General features: G+C 32.3%; 1 protein-coding gene across 3 annotated transcripts; it reads left to right on the top strand.

Moving 5' to 3' along the window:
* The first annotated feature begins 265 nt into the window (after positions 1-265).
* LOC123718960 (SET and MYND domain-containing protein 4) lies at positions 266-26,627 on the top strand. 3 transcript variants are annotated; one of them, XM_045675985.1, is made up of 14 exons: positions 558-675; positions 1,535-1,615; positions 3,524-3,721; positions 9,833-10,004; positions 13,431-13,613; positions 17,395-17,538; positions 18,124-18,203; positions 18,741-18,862; positions 19,271-19,407; positions 19,811-20,248; positions 23,375-23,558; positions 23,892-24,107; positions 25,426-25,570; positions 26,086-26,627. In XM_045675985.1, exons 3-14 carry the CDS (start codon positions 3,524-3,526, stop codon positions 26,266-26,268), a joined length of 2,202 nt encoding a protein of 733 aa, XP_045531941.1. In that variant the 5' UTR covers positions 558-675; positions 1,535-1,615; the 3' UTR covers positions 26,269-26,627. The 3 variants fall into 3 exon arrangements, with proteins under 3 accessions (XP_045531940.1, XP_045531941.1, XP_045531939.1); XM_045675984.1 differs by lacking the exons at positions 558-675; positions 1,535-1,615 and adding an exon at positions 266-309; XM_045675983.1 differs by lacking the exon at positions 1,535-1,615.
* The last annotated feature ends 378 nt before the right edge of the window (positions 26,628-27,005 follow it).

The raw sequence follows: 27,005 nt of genomic DNA, 5'->3' as shown, positions 1-27,005 counted from the left end.
TGATCTAGAATATTGTAAAAAATCTCTGTAAAAGTAAATAGTATATAGATATTCTACAAAGTATTATATAAACTAAAATAGTATAATCCGTTTTGCACTCGTGTTTAATAATATTATATAAATAACAAATACAACAAGTGTATATGAGTAATGATAAATCTTAAATGTCTCACAAAATCCTCAAGAGGTGGCGCTGGTCACAGTCTCACCATTAGAAATAGAATGCGTAGTATCTGCGGCTGATCTATAATTAGTAGCGGTTTTAGATGTATTAGAAGTGTCGAGCCGCTCGCAACGAACAAAACAGAGGTAAAATTGTTTTTCACCAGAATATTTGTACTGAGTACCTTGAGTGTATTATGATCCCAAACGACGTCAATAAAATTTGGACTTGTGTCGGGCGCATCGGACTCCATATTAATATTTATGTCGAAATATAACGGCAAATGTAGAAGAAACTTTGTATACTGAAATTAACGTTTGGTATTTTATAAATTCTTTGTGCCGGTTTCCCTTTTCCCCTAAAACCTATCTGCATCTTAATTTTATCCTTCTAGTTCAGCTTAGTGCTTAATGGTGACCTATGGTGACGGTTGAAGGGCCGAACTAGACACGATCTAAAACTGGAATCAATGGATTATCAACAAGCGCTATACTCAACATTGTACTAGCATGGTGTGTATGTTGCTGACGGTTGGTTGAAGCTTTCACGTGGTGGGCATGTTAAAATTGTAGACGAGAAAACACTAAGTTCCCTGGTCAATAGAATAAGATAAAAAACTAAAACAACTCTTGAGCGAGCAGTTTCTTCCTACTTCTAAGTATGTTACATTAAATCAGTATTTATATATTATAACATGCGACGTGGCATTAACACAGCTATTTCATTGTTGTATTTTAAAATTCTAGTTTAATTTCCATACAAAGTATGAATATATTTTTTGTTTGAACTAATATTGGTTAATGGATCAATTTGTGTGGGAAGAAATCCTACGGGAGAAATCTTATGATTGAAAAAGCTCTTTAATATGAATGAAAAGTATCAAGTTACAACACCTACACTTTGTAGATGTTTGTGTGCGATTCCCTAGTATGCAGTGGAAATTTTAATATGTACTTCAAGAGAAATTAGATAAGAGATAGAACGTCTTATCCCCTAAATATAGTTTTGAAATGGGAATTTAGTGTTTATGAATGTTACTGAATGTACTCTTTCAAAAAAATTTGTTCTTAAGTATGTGTACTGCAGTTCTGTTTCTTTAAATGATACCAGTTGCAATTACACGTCGTAAGCCGTACATTTTTAAATACATCTAATACTCACAGTCATCACATAGCATAAAAGATAGAGGACCTTTTTTATACGGTCAAAGATTTCAGAAGATAATCGAAGCTCTGTTTATATGCAAAAGTGTTTAGATCAAGTCAAAATGAACCAAAAAGTCAAACCCCCTTTTTGCGTTTTCTTTTCGAGGTCGGTTAAAAAAAGATACTGACGCGTACATATAACCCAGTTACTGTAATGGCTTTCCAGGTGGACCGTGATCGGGAACTTTGAAGACTGCGAGAATATTTTTATACTGGCATATGCTTTGGGAAAAATCAATTTTGTCAAGTAAAACTTTCGACGTAGACGAGTTATAGGTTTAAATAATGAAATCACAAAGTTTTGCTGCAATAGTCTTTACACTAGTCCCAAAAAAAATGAGTAATAAATAGATCGAACAATTTAGGAATGTTACTTCTGACATTTGCAGCAAGCAGTCAAGTGCCTATCTAAATTTAACCAAGCGATTAAATTTCTTCGCCGCCATTGTGAATCAGGCATACTTTTGACTTAAATTTGACATCCACAATAAGACCGGCCAGAATTCTTCATATAATCGTTATTAAACCGACATTCCAAAAACTAATTTAATATAAATTACAAATTAGAACTAAATTGAAGTAGGTAACGTTTTCTTACTTCAATTGTAACATTCTTAATCACGAGTATTATTGTATTTTCATTATAAATATTTTTCAGTCTTTATATACTTCGTGATCATGAAGCGTATTTAAGATCGAAGGACAAGGCATTTCGCACCCCGTAAATCTCACATTATGGTCGATAAAAAATCAATGTTTATAAATACGAAAGCGATTGACGGTTGCAGGGTTGAATCGAAAGATCCTCGTGTCTATAACTAAACTAGAGGTGCTCACCAGTGTACCAGAGTATCCTCTTAAGTCTCCAACATTGAATAGAAGATTTTAGTGTGGGCTTTGTCTATCACGGATATATTGTTTGCGATACAAACGCAACTAAGCTAACTTGAGTTTAGTGACGCAAACCATAAGCCTGCCTGTACTATAGCTCAAGATTCCATAAACTGTTAACCCATTGTTACCACAAACAATATTTAACATTTGTAGCATTGCATCGTCACGCCATTACGGACTATTTAGATTGCAGGAATGTTTTCCCTCGATTTGTCTTAATTACATAAAGTAAAGGATGAGCCTCCCTGGCTAATTAGTTAACAAACCTCGCGTATAACCCTGAAGTTCAAAGTATAATTGGACCTAGTAACTTACATGTATTTAATTTTTAAAACTTTTTATTTGTGATACATACATACGATTTTTTGCCACTACACCAATCAGTTTAATGTGATAATAAAGTTTTTAAATAAGGATTTTTCTTTCTACTTACGCAAATAATACTTGTGCGAAACTTGCCTAATTTAAACTCATATCTGTGAAAAACTTATTGAATTTCGATCAAAAACGGACGACGTATGTCAGCAATATAAATGATGAACTTGCCAATAAAGAAAAAATATTACGAAACATAGACCGTAATATTTTTTTATAATCCCTACTTATTAGCACGTTTGTAGTTTCTGCGAGTTAATATTGAATTAATTTATGTTAGAGAGTGTAAAGGTTCTAATTTGCGACTTCACGGCAATCAGTGAACGCAGGAATATTAATTAAACATTGTTCATTCAATCATTCTGTACGGAAATATAAATGAAATATAATTATCTCTCAACAGACCTTTCCAGCAATGCTTCAAATTATAGAGAAATTTCATATTTATTCACGTACAACAAAGATTCGTTCATTATCACGAATGGAAGATAAATAATTATATTTCTCATAAACGGTGCATCTACAAAAGTCACGATGTAAAATCTCCGAAAGCCAAAGCAGTCTTTGTACTAGCAAATTACGGCCCTAGTATTTGTAAGCTGAATTTGTGTCATTGGATACCAAGCTGGCCTATTTTCAATGCGTACAAGCTGTATTTCTAACAATTTTGAGAAATCTCTTTAGCTTTCTTTTACTTTGCTTGTGTTATAAAATAATGGGGGCAAACTTGTTTACGGGACGCCCAAAAAGGGCAGTCACCACAGCCCATGGACATCAATTTTTAGCATCTTAACCATCAAACTCTGCAGTCAGAGTACCGAGGATTTCACATTTATATTTTTTTTATGTTTTAATAGTATTTAATGAAATACCCAAAATATTTCAGATGTCAAGAATATACGACGAAGTGGACTCGGGCTATGCTGAAGCATGCAGTGACGTCACAGTTTGTTCTAACAAGAAAGGGTTCTTCAAAAGCTTGGCGAATGAAGTAGTATCTATCGCAGAATCCTCCGGCTTTTTGAACACATTTGACGAAATCGATGAACGCAGCAAGGTTAAGGCAGTTATGGAAAATGAAACGGTATGTACTTACTAAATGGATATAATAATATTCTCTAACATATAAAAATCTTATACTTACTTGGGTTGGATGTCCTATACGGTAATACGCAAGCTGAGGTGTTTGTTAGAAACAATTAAACTCATTGAAGATTTTTCTGTTAAGTGGCATGTTACTTTTGACCCCATGATACAAAAGAGTAATGAGATATTATTAATAATCGTTATAAAAAATACACTCATACATTCGTTAGGTTTTTTTTTCGATAAAAATCATAAATGTTTCAATTGGAACCCGTTCCAAAAATAAACGAAACAAACAGTTCATATTGAAACTACTCTCGCTTGTTAAAAACACAACATGAATTTAATAAATTACTGTACACGAGCTGAAACACACACTTTTTGATATTCTCTTATCTTTTATATTAACATACGTATTTAGGATTTTAAGAAAATATCAAATTTGACATATCTACACTGCTTTATATTAAAATTTATCGTATGTCGGAGAGTACCTCCGACCGAATCAAACCAGCAACTTTTAATGCGGTTTTAGATCTGTATCATCAATACCAAGGGGAAAAACGAGGGTTCAGGGTATGGTATGAGGGTGCCCGAAACAAAGTTGGATGGTTATAGAAGCATTAGCAGGAAGCGAATGGAGAATGAAATCCTGAGCTTAACCGGAAGGGGTTCCGATCAATCTAACTGAAAGTTAGAATATCAAGTAAAAAGAAAAAAATGTATATAGCAAATCTGAACTGTATATTCAAAATTTGTAAAGATAATAAACGAGCTTTATTATTGTTATTATTGGTATACAATACGGAAATTCAATTTTCATTTTAATAAACGACTAATGTAATGAGGTAAAAAAATTATGATATAATAATTTCAGTGAAATAAAATCTTACAGATGTTAGCGAAGTTAGGAAGGAATTCAATAACATCTATCGAGTGTCGAATGATGTTTGAAAGAGGACGCTCGAGTTAACACTCGATAAATTCTTAATATGTACTTTATTACGATAAAATTCTAATATTAAATAGCATTTCGTTCGGTGAAATATAGTGAATTCGCTATGGCTTAGTTTGTAATGCTAAAGGCACGATTCTAGTAAAATAATGATTCCGAAATGGAACACAGCTTCGATGATTAATAAAGACACAAAACATTATTGACTGGAATTCAAATGAGACACATACTTTGTAAAAATAAAGGCATAGTATTGTCTTTGGTTAACATAGTTTATACACATTGAAAGAAAACAATTAGGTCGCTGTAAAGCACGCGAAACGTCGGAAATATTTAAATTTAAAATTATGTAAAATAATTAAAAGTATATAATAATACAAATAGCTTTAATCCAGTTAAAAAATTGTTTTCTTTCAAACTAAAGGCACTCTGCAAATGTCGGTCAGTAGATAAAGTACCGAACCAAAACTGATAATTTTTTTATGAGACGGTTTACTGTCTGTGTTAAAAAAAAATACGGATAAATACACAAAATCCACGGAAATATATTTCCTTCAAACGATTTCGCAGTAAGTAATAAATCATAAATTATTTTTAAATCGGTTTAAACACTGAGCCATAATATCTAGATTTAATTATTGTTCAGCGATCTATGAAGCTGCGATGTTACACGGAATATATAATTAAGACGTTGAACAAGTTCTAGTTAAATCAATAAAGTGAGACTTAGATCTTGGTTAGTTCTTGGAAACTCACGTCGCAGCTCTTAGGGCTAACGCGTTGAAATTGTTTCACTAATGCTTTGCTGTATTGTAGAAACGCTTACATAATATAATAATACATAAATTGACTTACAATACAGCATATAGTAAGTTATAATATTGTTATTTAAGGGTACAATTTGTGGTGTAAAACGTAAACTAATTTCAATGCTTTGTTATGACTTAACAGACTGTTCTACTCGAAAGGGTTTTATCAAAAACGATCTATTACACTTAAATAACTATTAAATTGTTGTCGCTGTATTGTACAAAAACACATTACATTTTAAACTATTTAAGCAACGGAAATGTGAAAACTTTGAGACTAAATGATTAGTTACTTTTTAATTAGCGCTAATCGACAAATACAGCTGACGTCGCATTTACTTACTGTCAGTAAATTCATCTTGAGAATTGCATTTTAATTAATTGCGTTTAATCTTCTATAGCTTGATTAGTCGTTTTTTAATCGTATTAATTACAAAAATCGGACTTGCTAGGTCATAAAATTATTTTCAGGATACCTTTTCTATATTTTTACCTAAAACTATAATAGATAATATAAATAAAAATGTGTTTATTAATTATAAGACAGCGTAACAGTGTGTAGGATCTGAGAACCCTTTAAAGTTTAAAGTCAAATATCTGTCAGGGTTCCCAGCTCTTCCAAAATAAAGTTTATATATATATATATATAAATAAACATTGATTTTTTTTTGTCTGAATACAACAAATTCACCTAATTTTAAACAGCATTAGCGACGCGTAACGCGTTTGAGTGAGTGGTTGCATGTGAGTTAATGAGCTAGTGTATGAATCAACTACATATTCTTTACACTATTCACACTTATCATAGACTATTTATTATTCATAATTGATTCTATCACTTGTCTTGATACAATTGTCGACTTTTATTTTGACCGGTGTAAAGAAGGATTCAATTAGCTCTAATGATATTCTAGGGATTCACTTCTAATGTTTTTTTCAATTATATTAAAAAAGAATTTAACATTTATTATGTGATATTGTTTAACATTTTGTGATGAATTTGTTGAAGTATATTTATATATAGCAAATAAATATGTTAACTTAAACGATACATTATTTATTTGTCACTGGTTTTTAAAAGTCCTAATTTATTTTATTTCAAATTTTATTAGTCAAACAATAAAACTTTATTGATACTATGCAAAACCAGGGTGCATACCTCTGTACGTTGATAACTGACCGCTCATTGGTCACCATCGATTCCTAGTTTCTTTCTGATATTTTACTCTTTAGGGTCAAAATAAATCTCGACTAATAAAAATACACTCACGTAGTTAATTCGGCTGCCGATAAAAATGTTATCATTTCTGGTTAAAAGTAGTGCTCTCCCATAAAGAGATCAGAACTTAAGAGTAACAGAAATGTAACCATTCCTATTTCCCTGTATAAAAAAATAATTAGACTGTACAAAAACTTAAGATTAGAGAATATTAAACACTATGGATAAATCTAGCAATACGAAACTTCATTGCTCAAGCGATTGCGCAAAGTTCTATCCTGAAATCTAGATATAACTTACCTACGGTTAGCGAGTTTGTTGGAGACGTCGGGTCTCATTAAAGTCCCCGTGGGAGCGATGCAACAAACTACTGAGAATTGCACTCAGTTTTATTCGACCGAACAAATATCCTCATCCCTACTTATTCTCGCTGTGCTTATTATTTTTACGTTTTATACGTGTTATTGTTGTCAATTTACACTGATATTGTCTGAAATTTATAGGACTATGAATCTTATGCGGTTGTGAAATTATTTTCAACAATGCTTTGATATATTACAACGTGAAGAAAAACACTTTTTGAACGAATTAAGCTATGTATTGCATATTATGTAAATAATTATAAGTTTTAATAATAATACATAGCTTTAATCCGTTCAAAAAGTGTTTTTCTTAAGGTGTAAAAGCTATATTAACAAAAGACAATACTATATTACAAGGTGATTTCACTTTGTTTACTGTGTAATTCGATCACCTTCAATATACAATTTATAACTTGTCTTCTTGTTAATTTCACTTCTACTTGTTAAGTATATTCTATTTATTGTAATATAGTTATTGTAAAATTAATTAATAATACGATTTCAAAGACTAGCCCCGTTTAACAAAACAATTTAGATTTATTGTCGTTTTATTCAATAAATTATTTACATACAATTGGCACCATGTTATTTACATTGCCAATTTTATAAAAAAATAATACTATTTAATACATTACATATCTTATCGACATATGTATATTTAATATTTGCCGAGTGAAAATAATTTCCGACTGTGCTGGACCATCCGTTTTCAACCGTGTCAATTTCACTCGTTCTAGTGGTTTGATTTTATCAAGGAATTGGTTGAGATCTGAGCCAATTCAAGCAATTTTTACACTCCAATTGTGTAGCAGCAATTTAAAAGACTTTATTTTAATAATGCCCTCTTATAAAATATGGCTTTAATCGTTAAAACCTTTCCCGGAACCTATAATTTATTATTGCAAACACTGCTTGGCGTGCTTTTGTTCCTTAGTACTTGTAAAGAAAGTATCTAAAGTGCCGCTTTGTGCTTTTGTTGTTTATTGTTACCACGATTTTTAAGGCTTAGTAGCTAGCTTCGTTAACGTAAACGTAGTAGTATAGTGGCTGATCAAAACGACGTTAATATAGTATACATGCGAATCACATACTATATTCAGTGTAAGTACCAAATATTGGTGGCGAGGTGTTTTGTGTGTAATTCAACGCGCAAAAGCTTCAAGACGCTTATCATAATTTTAATGCTGAATTATAGATTAGTATTTTAATGTCTCAAAATTATTTTAAATAACGCGAATATCGTAAATGTATCGTGTAAAAATCTATAAGGATAGGAAGAAAAGTGAGGATGGAATTCGTTTCTTTGTGATATATCGATTACAGACGATATCAGTTGAACTTTGTCAGTCGTTTAAATGCAGTGGCATCACGGCACCTTGGCTCCTCGCTTGACTAGCATATCTTTGCTACGAAGTGCCTAGACGCGCCCGTTCGTGACGTTAACAGTTGTTAATGTTACACACTTTCATCTGGTATTTACCCGTGATTCGCAAAGAAAAATATATTAAATTTAAACGATATGTATTTATTGCATATTTAGTCAACGCAGTATGGTCACGAGCTGCACGTTAAGATTATTTAAAAGCTACAAATAAATCGTAGATAATCGACAGAACCAAAAACAAAATCAATTTAAAACCGGTTCGTAGTTGTTTTCCAACACGCAAAACGGTTTTCAAACTTCAAATTTAAGGGAAAATTTCTCGATAAACGTGAAGAAAATCGCTAATGACAGTTTGTAAACAGGTTAGACATACATCGTTGCTCCCGTCTACTGAAACGACGTCAAATATCTATAAATTCAGACTCTGGCTTATATAAACTGTTTACCATTTTCAATACATAAACTCATATGTAACACATTGAATACGGTGATGGTAAAGTTGCATAAACAATAAAGGTATTCACATCTTATATATTAATTAGCATTTATCCACGCACTTACAATAAAAAATATTTTAAAGCGACACTTACTAAAACAGTACTTATACATATTTCTATTTAAAACTTAATTGACACTCCGTAACCGTAATCCGAATTACACGGAATCAGTGAACAAGTTGGCTAGAATTATAAGATGGGCGGTAGCTTTTAGATTCCTATCTACATACGCGGAGCTACTCTGCCATAAAAATACTGGCCAAGGAATGTAGCGAGTTTAGACTAGGCTTTAGTTTATCTCATCTTACGTAGTACTTTAAACAAATAGTAAGAAAATCCTTTTCGTTTGACAACTCATAGATACACATTAACATGATCGTAATGAAAAACACTGATCAAAAGTACCTCATAATAGCTTAATATATTTTTATAACTGTGAAGCCATTGCAAATATATATGTAAAAAACACGGACCGAAGTGACTGAATCCCACTATATAATTTGAAGAAACTATAATATAATATATACGTAAATCATATGTCGACATATTAAAGGAATGGTACCATTTTAATATTCTTATACGTACCTAAACCAATCTGTTATTATTATATTTGTTTGACCATATAAAAACATACCTTCCTACAAAATATTGATTAAAGTCTAGCTTGAACAGGTATTTAACTTAAAAGGTTTAAGCTAGTTTTCTTACAACGCAATACGTTAAATGTTTCCTTTTAACGTTTAATTACTTAATCCTAATGATGTCAAGTTTCTTATCCTAGAGCAAGTCCTTCATTTTTACTAATAATCTTATTTAACACTTTGAAATATTTTTGTAATTTTATATTTAAAAAGTAGACAATAAACATTATTTTTCATTACAGATAATGACAACTCTTCAAACGGTATTTTCGCGTATAGAGCCTATCTATCGTGGTAAAGATGCAAGAGTTTCTTATGAAAGACGAATTGCCGCACAAGCTGCTTTAAAAGACAATGAATTGCCCAAGGCACTGGCATTAGCCAGCCAAGCTGTTCTTCGAGCTACTATGACGGGTAATTATTAACTTGCGATCAAATCTTATACTTTAAGTGTGTATCGCCGCTTCAACTAACTTTGACAATTTGTCTATTTCGTATATATTTTATTTATCTGTAGTTATATTATAAATGAAGTGTTTGATGGGGTATACATGGGGTATGATATAAAATCTGTCCAGAGAAATAGAAATGCCTATACGCTATTTACTAACCGCGACCGAATATATAATTAAAGCAATATTATTTGCTATCTACGCCAATTTATAATAATAAACTTTTTATAATGTTTTGACGCTTTTAATTTGTGACTGTTACGTCCGTGTAACAAGCAAAGTCAAAGTCAACAATCATTTATTCATGTAGGTAACACAATGTACACTTGTCGTTAGAACGTCAAAAAAATAAATATATATTAAATGCTTCTAATTTTACATATACTTCTCAAATCAAGGGCGTAGAACGGAAGAGAAGAACTGGCAATAAAGTCTCCGCCACTCTTTTTAATCGCCAAATTTTTTTTTAGTTTTATACAACGTTCGTAAGAAGCTGCAACCATTACACCATGTTCCACGTGACATCTTAAGTAATAAATAATAATAAAATAAATTAAAAACAAATATTTGGCTCAGATTGTCAAAGATCCTCAGATTATCAGCAGGAAGCATGGTGAAATAGGAGCATGCACTTACATTCTTGTGGGAACAACTCGCAAATACATATTCGAAATAACTAACATACACATACACGAATTCAAGCACGACTAGTCACCACAAGTTGGACCCGTTCACGTGTATAAAGTATCGAGTAGTAAAATGCGAAGTGAATAAATTAATTCAGGAATAACGAAAAGAAAATCCAATAAAATATTTATAAGTAAAGGATACTTGTCACTGCAGGAGAAAAGCCTTCAGCGTGCCTTAAGCGATAGCATTTATTTGCAACAAATGAAATGACGCTACAGAAATGGAAATGTACTGTTTGACATGAAATAAAAGTGGTTTGACTGAGAAAGTTTTATAACGATTTTTAACAGCCTCAGATATTGGTTATGGTCAGACAGGTAGATAAAAGATTACATCCTGAGTATAAAATCCAACTGAGCTTTGCTGTGGTTAGCCAATTTTGCTAGGTTTAGATTTAGAGTAGGTCTTATCTTAATATATGTCAGTTGCGGTAGTGTAAGGCGAGGACGCCCTTTGAGTTCTGAATTAAAATATTTTTATGAAGTATTAACAAAATAACATTCAAAGTTGAAAGTTAAAAGGTAAAACACACCCACATACCTTATACTTCGAGTTAAGAATGCGTCATGAACCTTATCACTTTGAATATAAATCATTTTATTCTCTATATTTATAGTTTCCTTGGTATTTTCGTCTCCATAATCTGCTAATTGTAGCAAAAATATCGTACTAATTTTGTACTCAGTTATAGAATATTGGAAAACCTCGTTAATCTACTTATAAAGTGCAGCAGAGAAAATTGGATTAACCACGGTACCAGGATCTTTCTTCTTTTTAACCGTTACTGCATTAGAAAAAAATATTATCGTATTTTTTGATGAATCAGGTTTAAATAGGTAGTTGGCTAATAATATTAGATTGTAATGGGATAGCTTTGCTAGTATAGTTAATTTTAATAGTTAGATTTTGCCAATTAAATTTAAAGTGGATTTGAACAACATAAGTGTTTATATTAGTCAAGATTAAAAAATATTATTCATTAAACAAAATAGGTACTTCCGTCAAAAGGTTCAGAAGTATTTCCAAACCAATTTGACTTAGAGTCCTTTAAGAAAAGGGCGTACAAATTCTTAAAAGGCCGGCAACGCACTTGTGAGCCTTCTGTGAGCCCATGGGCATCAATTAACTTCAGGTAAGCCTCTTGCCCGCTTGCCTTCTATTTCATAAATAAAAGGTAAATCGTTAATTTTTCTGTATATTTACTAAAATATATACTCAAGCATAACTAAAAAGCTGGATTTATCTATTTTATTTTATCATTTGCAATACACGAATATATTTTTCCAAAGCTCTTTCAAAAGATATTTCAATGACATAATATATATTTGTACTAGGAGCTCGGAGAATATGTAATGTTGTATTTTAAAGTAAATAATATTTAACTTCTATATAATACAGTGTATCTATGTGTATCTTTGAAATATTATATTTATAAGTCAATATTCAATTTGTATAATCTTTGAAATATTCAATTTCAATTTGAAACCAGCTAAGCCATCATAGGTTAATATATAATGGCAAATTAAATTATTTTTAATATTGATCAGTATAATATTAAAATATAATTTAATATTACTCAAATGAAATTACACATTTTCATTTATATTAATTATGACTTAAGTAATTTGAATATTTTCAATCACTATTGAACGAAATCATGAAATATTTTGAAGAATTCATGAAATTCACGATACAGTTTTATTCATCCCTCAGAAGAGGAATCTACGTAGCTCTACTGAAGATTGTTTGTGAAATTCAATATCGTCGTAATGATGTCTTCTAATGGAACACTTTCTTAATATAACAATAATTATTTAATAAAATTAATAAAAGATAAGATGTTAATCTACTTAACCTGTTAGAATGATTGAGATAGGTATATTAAACATACTCCAAAATGGACAAAAAAATATTAAATAACTTTGTATTTTTTATTTATTTGCTTGTATTTAAATACAATTATATATATGACGGTCGTACTATTAGGCTATTTTTAGATGTCAAAATTGAAAATATAACTGGCCTGGCCATAAATAATGTTACACAAAATCATTTTTTTTTTCAAGCTTTTCATTATTTCAAATTTGGAACACGTATATTTTTTTAAAACTTCTTTCAATACGCAATTTCACATATCATTTCACAAACAATAGGCAAAATGATATAGTGTAAGCTCACAGTTCTTAAAGAAGCTGCTCAAGTGATCGGAAAGGTACAACGTGGTCATCATCCTGCATCAGTGATAGTTTGGCGACATTGAGTTTTTTTTTAATCTTTGGAGCAAGCAGTGATAGATAGCATAGATTCGTGGCCAAACAGATTAAAGGCCTGCATAAAAGTTTATTTTTTATTTTTTGCTGAGACTTAAGTAAATAAGTAGATATAAATTTTAATTATTTTACATTTCTTCATTAAAAAATATTATTATTATTATTATAAGTATTTTCATTTGTAACAGAACTTATGGCTGGTATATATATAGTACCTATACATTGAGATTGCCCGGTGCAAAAGCACAATTTGCATTTGAAAGTTACAGAGTACCAGTGCCGCTATGAGTATTTCGAAAGCGTTGTGATTACCCAATAAAGTATGTATTCAGATGTTACACTGGACTTCTATTTTGTAACAGAAATTTCAGAAACATTCAGCAAGTAATGTTCACAATATGAATGAGCTTTAAGAGATATTTTCACAGGTGTGGATGAAGTTATAGATGGTGGGGTGACCCTTGCGCTGGCGCTATGGGTTCGGTCTGAAGTTCTATTGAAAATGGAAAAGCCAAACGCAGCGTTGGAAGATCTAAAACTTGCGTTAAAGGAACGCCTACCTGCGAAGATGCGAGCTCAATATTATTGGCGAATGGGCCACTGTTATAAAGGTATTTAAAATTAATTATATTTATCCTAATAATAATTAATTATATGCAGTATACAAAAGTTGTATCATTGTTGATATATAAATGCAAAAACGAATGAAAAAGAATGCTTTTTTGTCATTCATTAATTTTATATTAATCGGGATTTAAATTTTTTCGTCAGTCAAGCACTGTGTATTACTGGGAAGAAAGTGGGATTCCACCCTAGAACTGGAATTAGTTACTCTTTCCGTTAATAATATTTTTTTTTTATTTATAACACTAATCCCCGTCACCGTGTCCAGGGATTTTTTCTATCTCACAATTTTTTTCCAAAAAAAAAATACAAGATACATTTAATTGATTCCAATACACTAGTTTACGAATTACGTGTTACGCGAAATACGCCCCGGCCACATCGGTAATATTTTATTTAATGGTATTCCACTTCTATAGCTTATGACAAATCAATTACCGGCTTAGTTATGAAACGTTTGTTGTAGTGAATAACAACGATCGAAAAGCACCGCATCCAGTATTGTACATGAAGTAAAAGAAATGACAAAGACAATTCAAGGAAATACAGGGTAACTGGTAAAAACAACTAGGAAGGAGAGAAAAATCTAAATCTAGCACGACTTTAATATGAACAAAAACAGGCACCTGCTGATAAAATATTAAAAATGATCATAAATTAGATTTTTTAGCATCAGCCTTTAATTTCCACTTAAGGGTCTGCTAGGTGCGACCACTCAATCGATTATCGATTTTTTTTATGGACTCGCTCTTAAGGGCCTTTACAGCTTAGCTCGGGCGGTTTTCGCGAGCGTAGCTTAGCCAGAATGTGGGACTTTCCAACTATACATTTCGCGACTGAACCAGACCCACTAAGTCAAACGACTGTCGCGATAAGTGTCAAAGTTTTAAAGAATATTCACATTTAAAAATCATAATGATTATGGAATTATTATCGACCATTAAATAGTCATTGACTTATTTGGCAATTCAAATAAACCTCTAGTATTAACGGTTTTTAACTGATTTGACTTTGATAAGCTATGACAGTGACGCTATTGCTCCAACGTTTCTTAATTTAAGATCAAAACTAAACTCTAATGCGATTGGCATGTCAGCATTTGACTGCAGGAACAAATTTGTGGCTAAATAAATTTTTTTATATATAACTGAAGCGGACCCATGGGTGTAGTAAAATAGCATATTTATTTAGATCCATATAACTGAAACAAAACACAAAATTTGTTTATTTCTTATACAATCCGTTAGTATACACAAATAAACTTCGAGAATGTTAAAAAAACATAATAAAATCAAAGGTTGCGTAGTGTACAGACAACACAAAAGCACCACAACTGGCATACGGCTCTGCTTACCTGTACCTCAGTAAATCAGTTTCATTAGATTCTTAATTAAAGTACTATTTCATCTCTTTCTGTCAAATTGTGTAAACACAATAAAATTGTGATGAAAACATGAGAACTTAGTAATGCAAGAAAGGTTTATTTTTTACAAATAAGGGTGAAAGTTTGCAGGTTTTTCAAAAACGTGCCTGTGAACAGCCAAAAATTGAGTCACGTTCCTTTCTTCTCTTTATATGAAACTCTGTTTTACCTTCAAAGTGTTGTTTGTTTTTAATAGACATTCAAATTCTGATATTATTTAGAAATAATTTGATTTCACAAAGATTTATATGAATTTTTTACAATATATTTACTTCACGACCTTCCTAATAAAACTTAAGGATTTTTTTTTAAATAGTGGGTTAAACGAGCCTACGGAACGCCCAAAAAGGGCAAACATCGCAGCCCATATACGTCCATTTTTAGGGGGTACGTTGCCGGCATTTGCCGCTCTTTAAGGAGGAAACATTCTAAGTTTGAATAGTTGGATGTCATATCTTTCAGGGAAGTCCCACACCGGGAGTCGATTACACAGTTCGCAAAAGAAAATGCTTTGTGACACGGATTGTGTGAGACTTCAAGCCATCACGGTGATGTTGATGAAATTTGGAATTGATACGGCTCGTACGGTGTTCAAAAGAGGCGACGATAAGCCTAACAATTCCTCAGATTTAACCTCCTTCCACTTACATTGACCCATTATTTATGCTTGACCCATTTAACTTTTAACTGATTTCTCGATGCGTACAACTTAACCGAAAACGGGTTATATTTGGGTCAATACGGCCTCGTGCCCAACATTTACTTCGGAATGGCTGTAATATTAGGCTACTCGTTCAACTAGCATCCGGACGCATTCATGGAATAATTAAAAATAAATTAACACTTAAAAATTTATCATATCTTTAATTTGAATTATAGTAAATGTGTTCCGATGTTTCGCTACATAGGCCATGTTGTGAAGCGAACCGTTTGAAACTTTAAAAAAATGTGTGCGTGTACTAGTGTGCACACGTAAGCAGTGAAACTTCTTGATGACCTTATTTTTCGAAAAATGATCTACTATATGCAACTTTACAGCAATTGCTTAGATAAAATAAAATTAGACAAAGTTTAACAAAAGGCTTTTATTATCATAGACATGAATACAAATAATACAATTATTTCATTTTACCATATTACTACTAAGATTATTACAGAATTTCATTCATAATAGAGTTATTACTATCATTGTTATCGTTATTATATTATATATTCGAATCTCTTCGAATCAAACGTGGTAGGGACAAGAAAAAGATGGCACATAACCCAAATATGTGACGGTAAACTTTCTTCCAACATCTAAATAATTAAACGATTTAAGTATATATATTTTCCTTTAAATACGCGTAAATATAATTATTGTTGTACCATATACAAAAAAATATAGATATTGCATAAAATATTTCATACTCCTAAAATAAAATCGTTACCGAGGGCATCTAATTTAGTTAGAATTGTGCTCCTGGCAACCACTAATGGGAAGCGCAAAAAGTAAAAATAATCTACATTTACTTAAACAGAAAACAAATATATACAATGTAACGGGTATCTAGATAATTGCTATATAACGTTAGGGATGCGATCTGGGCAGTAGAGATTTAACGGAATATATATAGAATCTATTTAGAGGGATTTAAGCGGAGAACTAGATAATGTGATATCCACAGCTTAACAGTCAAAAGGTCAGTCTTAAAGTCTATTTTACCATTTCAAACAATCGAAGTTCAAGCGTCGTGTAAACGAAGTATCCGCTGTTCCTTTGCTTGAGCAATATATTTTCAACCGAAATGGCTTCTTTCGTTTTTAAGAGTTTTGAAAAAATTCCTGACATTGTTGTTACCTTATTTCTTTCTTTATACAATCGCCTTTTGTTCGTTATTTCAAAGAACGTTCCTGTATTTCCTACCAACTGATCATGTTTACATCGCGACCGTGTTGTTATATTTTTATTTGAATATTAGGTAATCAAATAATATAATTAACAATACAGTTGTGATGCAGATGGTACCATTTTTGTGGTTTGATAATGCACATGATGCATGTCTACAATTCCGGCAAAATAAGAATACTTTTTGTGTACTGCAAGTTGTGAGCAGTTCATTTGAATGTTACGACAATATACTCAACTGCTTATTTACTTTCAAATTTATTTAGCTAGTAATTGCTTTTCGTAGATTTTCTTAACTAGTTCATTGAGTTTTAGGTAAACACAATCGATAAAAATTTATTCTATATTTTGACGATCATAAGAATGTTTATCAAGAAGTTACACGAAGATAATTACACGGAAATTTATTTTGTGCACCAAGTTGGATATTTTCTGTTAATGTGTTGTACATTTTCAGGAGCACAAGAGCGAACGAGAGCCAAAGTGTCTTATGAGTTAGCTGGACGGCTGTTGGGCAACAATGAAGAGGCGAAAATTCAATTGCAAAAAGATATAGAATCACTTGAACACATATCAAATGAATCCATTACAAAATCGTCTGGTACGATTATAACATTCTTTTATGTACTGTTGTATTCCGTAACACAAGAGCTCAGTGAAATTCCCATGAAGTCCCATCCTCGTGTTGAAACAAAATTTTATGTTCTCAATATAATTAAACACGATGTCAATATTTAATGTTTTAAAATTAAACACGATGTTGAAAATCTCTTGAAACTTCGAGTTCAAGTAATTTGATTTACCGTATAGTTGTGGCAAATTACCTTCCCAGGACGAAATATTTCAATACATAAAACCAAAACATAATCATATGTACAGTATTTACAATTTTCTTAATCTACGTAGTAATAATGAAAAGAATTGAAAAGAAAATTAAAACAAATTTAAAAAATTTGGTCCCTGTTGCTATGTACCTTTAACGCTGAATACAGCGTAATTGAGTACGTCCGCGATACTTATTCGTAACTATATTTCTTATACCTTATTTCGTACTAAGCACCAGCTCCAGGGTCACCGGTACTATATATCACTTGAATCACCGTGGCCCAAGTCTCTGCGATAAATATATTGATTAACGACTATTCTATAAGAAGATTTAAGTGTAGATAACTATTTCACATTTTAGGCATAACTCTAACGGGCGGTGCTAAGATCAACATACCTGCATTATCAAAGTTAGTGAAAATAACTGAAGAAGAAAATAAGGTACCAATTTACCTCACATTTAAGCAGGAGTTAAAATAAAATGCATGTTAAAGACTAAAATCCCAAATAATGCTCATTGAAACCCACGTGATCAGATACAGTGTTTAATTCACGGTAAATAAGTTTGCCTGTGTTTAATCGCTTCATCGAGTAATTTTCTACGAAACTAAATTAAATATTACCGTATGTATTGTCTTATATAACAGGAGGCAAACGTACTTGAGGCCTACTTAATGTTAAGTAATACAGGCGCTCATGGACACTTACATTGCTGAAAGGTTCACAAGTTGGTGCCGGCAGTTTTAGAACTGGTACGCTCTTTTCTTGAAGGAACCGAATTGGTTCGTAAGTACTTCAGTGGGTTGGCTAGTTGTGATATAAATTAGTGTAATCATTATAATGACTTTGCTCATCAGTGAACATTTAGAACATTCATAAAGATCTTTATTATAGTAAAAGATGTATGCGCGAAGCCTAAATTAAATGTATTAAGTCGTATATTTGCCTTGACTGTAACTAACTATTATGTATTTTCAGGGACGTTTTGTTGTCGCAAATGATCAGATAAAAACCGGCGATGTCCTTTTAGTTGACAGTCCCTACGCAGCGTGCCTCATATCTGATTATTACGGTTCTCATTGTTTGCACTGTTTCAAAAGGTGAGAGTTTTTAATGAAAAACAGAACAAAAAGAAGAAAATTCCGGATATATTTTCAAAGAGAATTATCTGCACTTACCGTAAAAGGAACAAACAATTCGTTCAAAACTTATGTTTTTTAAGTTCAGAAGACGAATAATGTTCCAGAAATAAAGCTTAGTCATTCCTAAATTACTGGGAACGCACCCACATACGTTTTGGGAATTGAAATCCCTACAGTTTATCACTATCGGCTGACGGTATCGTTTGCACATATTATTAAAAAATGGCAAAAGTCGCCGGATTCTCTCTTTACTCCAACAAAAATCGAAACAGATAAAGCATTTTCATTCGTTAATGATACGTTATTTTTCCAGATTTTTCGTATAAAACGGGCCCAACATATGAAGCTTTTCATTTATTTTTGCAGGCTCGAAATCTGTGACAATGGAGCCCCAATTTGGTGTTCTATTTGTTCCGGTGTCGCGTTTTGTAGCGTCGAATGCCGCGATATAGCTGTAACGACCTACCACCCACATGAGTGTAAATTCATAGACCTTTTTATAGGTAATATAATTATTTTAAGCGGCAGCGGCGGTTACATTTTACTTCTGTATTTGACAAGTCTTTATTATTATGCATAATGAAATTACTTGATATTCTGAGAAATAAAGTAAACTAACATTTTAAGAGATATTCTGTATGTACCGATTTTTATATCAGCAATATAAAATTTCGCTTCGGAAGTCTCGCACATATCAATGTTATATATAGAAATATGCTTACTAAATTATTTCACAGAATTAATTAAATAATTATTTCACAGTCTCTAAGCTCTTTGGGAATATACTTGTTAATTTTAATGCGAGTGAGAAGACACTTTCAAACACAAAGCGGATTATTTTCTATTGATTTTACTAGATTCACAATATATCTTTAACCCTTTTATTGAGAATGCATTCTATTTCAGGATCTGGCATGTCAATACTCAGCCACATTGCTCTACGGATGATAACACAAGCAGGCTTACAGACGAGCTTACAAATCTACTCAAGATACGTAAACAACGGTATTAAATCCGTTGAAGGTACCATAGTGAATGATATCGAAGGATCCGCGAAAAAGTCAAGGATAAAAAGTAGGAAGGAAAGATTACACAGATCGAGAAAATATCACAACAATTTTGCCGATCAAAATGTAAATTGCGAGACAAAAAGTGTGGAAGATAAAGGGAGCTATCAAGACAAATTAGAGATGACAGCTGCACAAATATATTCCTTATGTACTCATTCTATTTCGAGAAAAGGGCGGGACTATCTCAAACGGGTAGTAATGGCCATGTTTCTCACTGAATGTTTGAAAAGAGGCGGCTTCTTTAATAAATTGGATATGGAAACCGAGATAAAAGGTAAATTAAGTTAAATCTTTTGCTTGGTGAGATTATATTAACACCTCTTTGGGTTTTATCCAGGAATGACATTCATATGAACGGCAAGTTAAAACATATAGCAATCTCTATTTGAATTCTACAATCAATAAAAAGTGATAATGTATATGACGCAATTATCTTTTATCAACTGTTATTTTATTTTTCACTTCACTTTTCAGGTTTATACACTTTACTCTAAATATAAAATTCCCGTTTGCAGAAATCTCCTTTCTTTAAAAAATTGTGTACAGCGACGGCTACCGCGATATCATCTACAAATGAATGGCCCCTGACAAGTTTCTTTAACCGAGGAAGTTGATAGAGATTACTAGAAGCTAGGTCCGGTGAATACAAAGTATATCCATCACTTTGATGCCTGCTTCTTCAATGGCAGCATTGCATTCCTGGGCTTGTGCGCTGGAGCGTTATCTTGATGAAACAAAACAACATTAAGTTAAGTTCACCACGTCGTTCGTATTTCCTCAAACTTTAAATGTATTATTTGTCCTTTCTACAAAGTGCCCGTAATAATGGCTCCGCGACTCAGCTGTTCAATCATTACCAGCCTTTGGTTGTCCCTCAAGCCACTATTGCCTTTAATTTTTTAGAGTTGAAGATGGTGGTCTCTTCCAAGTCGAGGACTGCTTCTTCGTTTCCGGGTCATATTGGTGAAGCCATGTTTCGTCCATAGGTAGGGGCCGTTCAAGTATTACGTAAGCAGATTTACTGCAATTCATTCCCCCCCCCCCCCTCCCTCTCTTGTCAGCAAACGTACGTACGTATTAATTTTTTGTAGGGATCGTTGAAAATGCATTTTGTTTGATAAAGCAGAGATAATGTGTGGGTAATATTTGTAAAAAAGTTAATAAACACTGTTGACATAATCGCCAAATAAGAAAATCATAGACCCCTATAGTAGCATTGCGAAATTCTCAGTTTCAGTGCGCAGACACATCACACACAATGATTGTGTATACACAAGACATTATATTATCACACTGGATGTGTGGACATATGAATAGGACACTTTCTATAAAGATCTTTATTTATTTTGCAATAAAACAAACAATAACACGACCGTGCCAGTGTGTAGTGCCATGGGTTGTAGTTAATGACGTTGTTCTTACTCGCTTGAACTCAGGACAACCAACGCGATGCACGTATAGTATGTGAAAAATATGAACACCTAATGTTTAACTTTTAAGTCTTGATTTACCAGCTGCGTAGTAAAAAATTTCAAGCAGAGATGTTTTATTACCGTGCGTACAACGATTTTATCAATTTTTAAGAACACGTTTTACACGACGCAATCAAAAACAATTGACTGTCACTTCTTTAAAAATTTCTCATATACCCCACTTATATGATATGTGTTTAAATGTAAGTTTGCAGCAGGGACTTTAAACTGGGAAAACCTGTGCCAGAAATACATTTGAACCTTCTGTTACCTTAGTGTTAGTACTCTTCTTTGTTATACCAATGTCACCTCATTTAAATTATATTCAAATATATTCCTAATTTAAGATAACTTTACCAGTATTACACATTCCAAAACACAAAAAAGTTAATAAATATAAATTTATATCATTACTTTAATTTCGTCGGCATACTTATTAAAATTATATAATTAATAAAACACTTTTAAACGGATTGAAGCTATGTATTATTATTAAAACTTATATTTAACTATAATCATTTCCGACGTTTCGCGTGCTTTTCAGTGTGCGTCACCGTGACCACGCGAAACGTCGGCAAAAAATAATTCAAATTTCAAATTATGTAAATAATTATAAGTTTTTAATAATAATACATAGCTTCAATCCGTTTAAAAAGTGTTTTCTTAATGTGTAAAAGCTATGTTAACAAAAGACAATACTAAAATTATATAATTCAGAGGATTACACCTATTTACGGGAATACTACAGGCATTCCATACTCGTATCCTTTGCAAAATTCTACTTAAATCCCTACATCCGCTTATGAGTTCACAAAGAGGGAAACTGCGGCTTACATCAGCGTCAGTTTGAAATTTAAATGAACTTCAATGGTTTATTTAATAACCACCATTAGTGTTTGATAGTAATAACATTAAAACCACAAAATTCATGTAAAAATATTGATGTTTCTGCATCTTTCTTTAATGATTGTTTGACGCCGGTTCACCGCTACGAGACGTAAGAGATTTTGTACGTAATTAGTATACGTCCTTCGCAGATTGAGTTTGGCTCGATTCCCGACCTATTTTCTATTTAGAAGCTTTTCCATTGGAAATCGAGAGCAAACTGGCCCGGTAAATGGTTTCGTTATAATAATTTTCGTTGATTGCAAAGCAGTTGAAATGTTCGATGAACAAAGAAAGAAAATGTAATATAATTGAGGCTTTAAAGATAAAATGTGGAATGAAATAGCACTGCGACAACAGAGAAATAATTAAAATACGGGATAAGTCGAGACTTATTTATAATTTTAATCAAAAACATATTAAGCTTGGGCACAGGAGTTTCATCAAATCTTCTTTATCAGCGTTTCTTGTCCCTATACCTACGGTTGTACGAGCAATGATGGCCTAGTGGCTTCAGCGTGCGACGCTCATCCCTGAGGTCCTAGGTTCGGTCCCCGGCTGTGCACAAATGGATTTTCTTTCTTTGTGCGCATTTAACATTAGCTCGAACGGTGAAGTAAAACATCGTGAGGAAACCGACTTACCTTAGACCCAAGAAGTCGACGGCGTGCGTCAGGCACAGAAGGCTGATCACCTACTTGCCTATTTAATTTACAAATGATATATTATATAATATATATATAACGATATAATGACAATAATAACGATAACAATGACAATAATAATTCTATTATAATTAATGCAATTATGTATATATTATATTTAATAATCTTAGTAGTAATAAGGTAAAATTAAATAATTGTATTATTTGTATTCGCCTATGATAATAAAATGTCATTTTTCGAGTATCACTTCTTACGTTTGTAATACACGCACACATTTTTATTTCCTATAGATTAAATGTGTCATAAAAGTATCTGGATAAATAATGCTTACGGGATTGAAGTCGTTTTTTATATAATTGCATGTTATTACAATTACAGCTGAAACCTCCATATGCGAACTTATTATTCACAACCTACAACTCCTACAATTCAATGCACATGAAATTTATGAGACAGTGAGAGGACAACACCAGTTTTCTGGATCTAAGCCAGTATACATTGCTGTTGGAATTTATCCTACAGGTGCTCTATTTAATCATGAATGCTATCCAGCCGTAACTAGGTATGTTTCTTTAAATTAACCTTAATTAATTAGACTTATGTGAATAAGACGTTAACTATTTATAAATGATCTTAAATTCAATTTCCAGTGACAATAGTTGTTTCGAGTTGAAAGGCAAAGAAGCCTTGACTTAAATATGTAATTTGTCGGAAAATTTGCGTGGTTCCATTTTTAAATATCAAATATCACTTCAGACTTCGCCTACGCGCGGTGCGAATGCCTGCCATCAAAGACTTTATTTGAAATATTTTCCAATTGGTTCTTTTGTAGAATACGCCAATAATATACTTTTTAAATCTATTTCTATCTAACTCCAACGCAATATTATTAAAGGTATTTCGAAGGAAAGAAGATTGTCCTTCGTGCAATCCGACCGCTAAGTCCCGGGGCTACGGTTTCTGAAAACTATGGCCCTCACTTCCTTGTACGGAGTTATAAGGAAAGACGAAGGGCTCTGGCTTGCCGATATTGGTTCCAATGTGAATGCGTCGCGTGTCGAGAAGATTGGCCGACGCTGAAGCAAATGCAATCGTCGACTCCATATTTACGGTAATACGACAACTGTTATACGTATATGCAAATTGTAGACACGTCTTTTCTTAGATCAAAGGCGATCCAGCCTTAATGTAAAAATTATTATAAATAAATATAAATAATATAATAAATTGCTAACAAAATTACGAAGTATAAAACGCACGTTAACATTTCTTAGAGCTTAGGGCAAAGGAAAGGTTTTCTCCATATGAAAAATTCTAGTGTCGTAGCGTAAATGTCGACTATTTTTAATTGTCAAAACGCGATTTCCTAACCAATATTTACGAGCGAGGTTTATTTAAACGTTTTTGCCGTCTGTTGCGTTCAAGCAAAAAATTGGTCTATGTTACATACATATTTAAAAGGGAAAACATCCCGTCTACATTTGTCTGTTCATATCAAATACTATTTTGAATAGTAAGATCAGTACAAATAAAAAATCTATCATCTATGGCAAAGAAAACTCGCCTTATATGGTAGATGATTAGCTCGAGGGCTACGTAACTTGTGTCCATCTAACAGAGTTGCAACCACAATATCCACTACTATGACAGTTTTTCAACTATGTGCTGAAGTACTAGTAGTTAGTATGAAACTTAGATATTTAAAACGCTATCGCTTTTGGAAATTACGCGGTAGACCTCTATGACATTGTTTTATGCTATTAATAACATTAATATAAAGTTGGTGACCACTAGGGGTGGCTAATTATGGTATTAATTAATGTAACGAGAAACCTAGAGGGACAAATTACCTCGGGCTGCTAGGGTACTAATACGTTTGTTAACCTTATTAAGTTATCATTAAAACATATTTGTATCCGAAAATAAACTGTAACTGATAAACGATTGTAATAAAATCTCTTAAGATTTTATTATGCACATATATTATGTGTTGGACAACTCTTAGTTGGACTAGTTTCAAAATAATTCAGTGGCGCTTCAACCTTTTTAGGTCTGTGCCTCAGATTTTAGTGTCTGTTTTATGATCGTTTGTCAATCTAATTGGCAAGTAGATTATCAGCCTCCTGTGCCTGACACACGCCGCTGAATTTTAGGGTCTAAAGAAAACTGATTTCCTCACAATGTTTTCCTTTACCGTTCGAGCGTAAGTATGTTTACTGTAAGTCTAACCCCTGCTAAAATATGTTGAGTGTTAAAATAAATCATCATACTAAGTTGAAATAATAATAGCCTCACCTATTCCCGTGCAACGACCCAAAGTCTTCTGAGATAAAAAAAAACGCCATCTTCATCAATAGATACAGATTGCTCTTTTAATGTCGCGTGTCAATGAATCAACAAAACTTAATATTCCAACATTTACTTTACAGATGTCCCAATACGGATTGTTCTAGTAAGTTCCAAGCAAACCCAAAGAGTATGCCAAAAAAATGCTCTAAATGTTCAACAGTGATCGATCCAAAATTGATTAAACTGTGTATGGAAAATATTGACGAATGTCAAACACTGTATCAAGTGAGAATCGCCTTTTAAATATTTCATAACTTAAAGTAGCTTAGGCGGACACATTACTCTTTCTATATTATTGATCATTTTCCTTACTCACGTTTCAGATATTTATTTCGGATTAACATTCGTTAGAAAATATAAAAATACTTACATAATACTAAAGGAAAAGATGAACTATAAATAAATATAAATACTCCAACAAAAAATTATCATCATTTTTCTACGAATTTAACAGTTATCTTCGTGTTATACGCCATGTGTGCTAACTACTAAGTCGTGGAACTTTTTATTTGTATAACATATATTGTAAGAAAATAATCTTATTATTTAACACAAAACTAGGACGTAACACAAAAGTTTATTCAAAAGGAAATTTAGATTTAGTGCCGCTTTTTTATTTACTTCATATAATTCCTTTTAATCATTACAATTAACTAAAGTACATACATTCTTTTCTATAGACTATCTACTACTAATTAGAAGTTATATTTTCTCTCGTAATATGTTGTATAAATTTTTAGGAAGGTGCAAAACTAATGGATCAGGAAAACCTTGATGCGGTATCATCACTTTGCAAGGGCGTCAATTTGTTTCACGAGGTTGCCACCCCTCCTCATCGTGATACTCACCTTGCACAAGAATCGCTTAGAGTTTGCTTTGCAGCATCTGGCAACATTTATAAACTACCCGAAGCTAGCATCTAAAAATATTTATCCCTAAAGCTAGAACAGTTTAGATCGTTAGCAATTGAAGTCAATAGTACTAATCATGTTACAAACTTTATACCGTCGTCCGGGGCATGCCTCAAGTTACACACTGAGTCTAAACTGTCATTAGGTTATAAATTCTGGCATAAGAAAATGTTCAAGAAAAATGAAGAATATTAAAAAAAGCTAACCAACTGATACTTGTAAAAACTTGTATATTACATATTCAGTACGCCCCCGCTACCGCCCACGCCGTCTGCAACGCCCGTTTCAATGCGAAAAATCATTTAACATTTTCTATTATACTTTAAATTTTTTATCTTTCGCCTTATTCTACGTTTGTAGAAAAAACGATACTAACAATGGAAAAAAGGTATTTATTACGTTGAAAGTTTTATTGTAAAGCATTATCTAGTTAAATAAAGTTTATTTAATATCACAAAAATTATTTCTACATAATTAAAGAAATGAACAATTTTTATTTTAAAATGTTGACTATGCCAACTTCGGTGTCGGTTTTTTGTGTCGGTGTGCGCGCGCTTCGTAAAAAAATACTCTCATCATTTTCCCCTTCAAAAATAATAGATAAATAAGAAAACCGAACGTTTCACCTCTATCAGCAAGGCATTGTGAAATGGGAGCATGCACTTATGGGGACAAACGCAATCACGTAGTATGAAGGTGAATCAAGGCAGGAAATAATAAATACATGACCTTTAAATATCAAGTTAAAT

This window comes from Pieris brassicae, chromosome Z (genome assembly GCF_905147105.1).
Source record: "Pieris brassicae chromosome Z, ilPieBrab1.1, whole genome shotgun sequence".
NCBI classification, from domain to species: Eukaryota; Metazoa; Arthropoda; class Insecta; order Lepidoptera; family Pieridae; genus Pieris; species Pieris brassicae.
The sequence above is the reverse complement of the archived record's forward strand: the minus strand, read 5'-3'. Positions and strand labels throughout refer to the sequence as shown.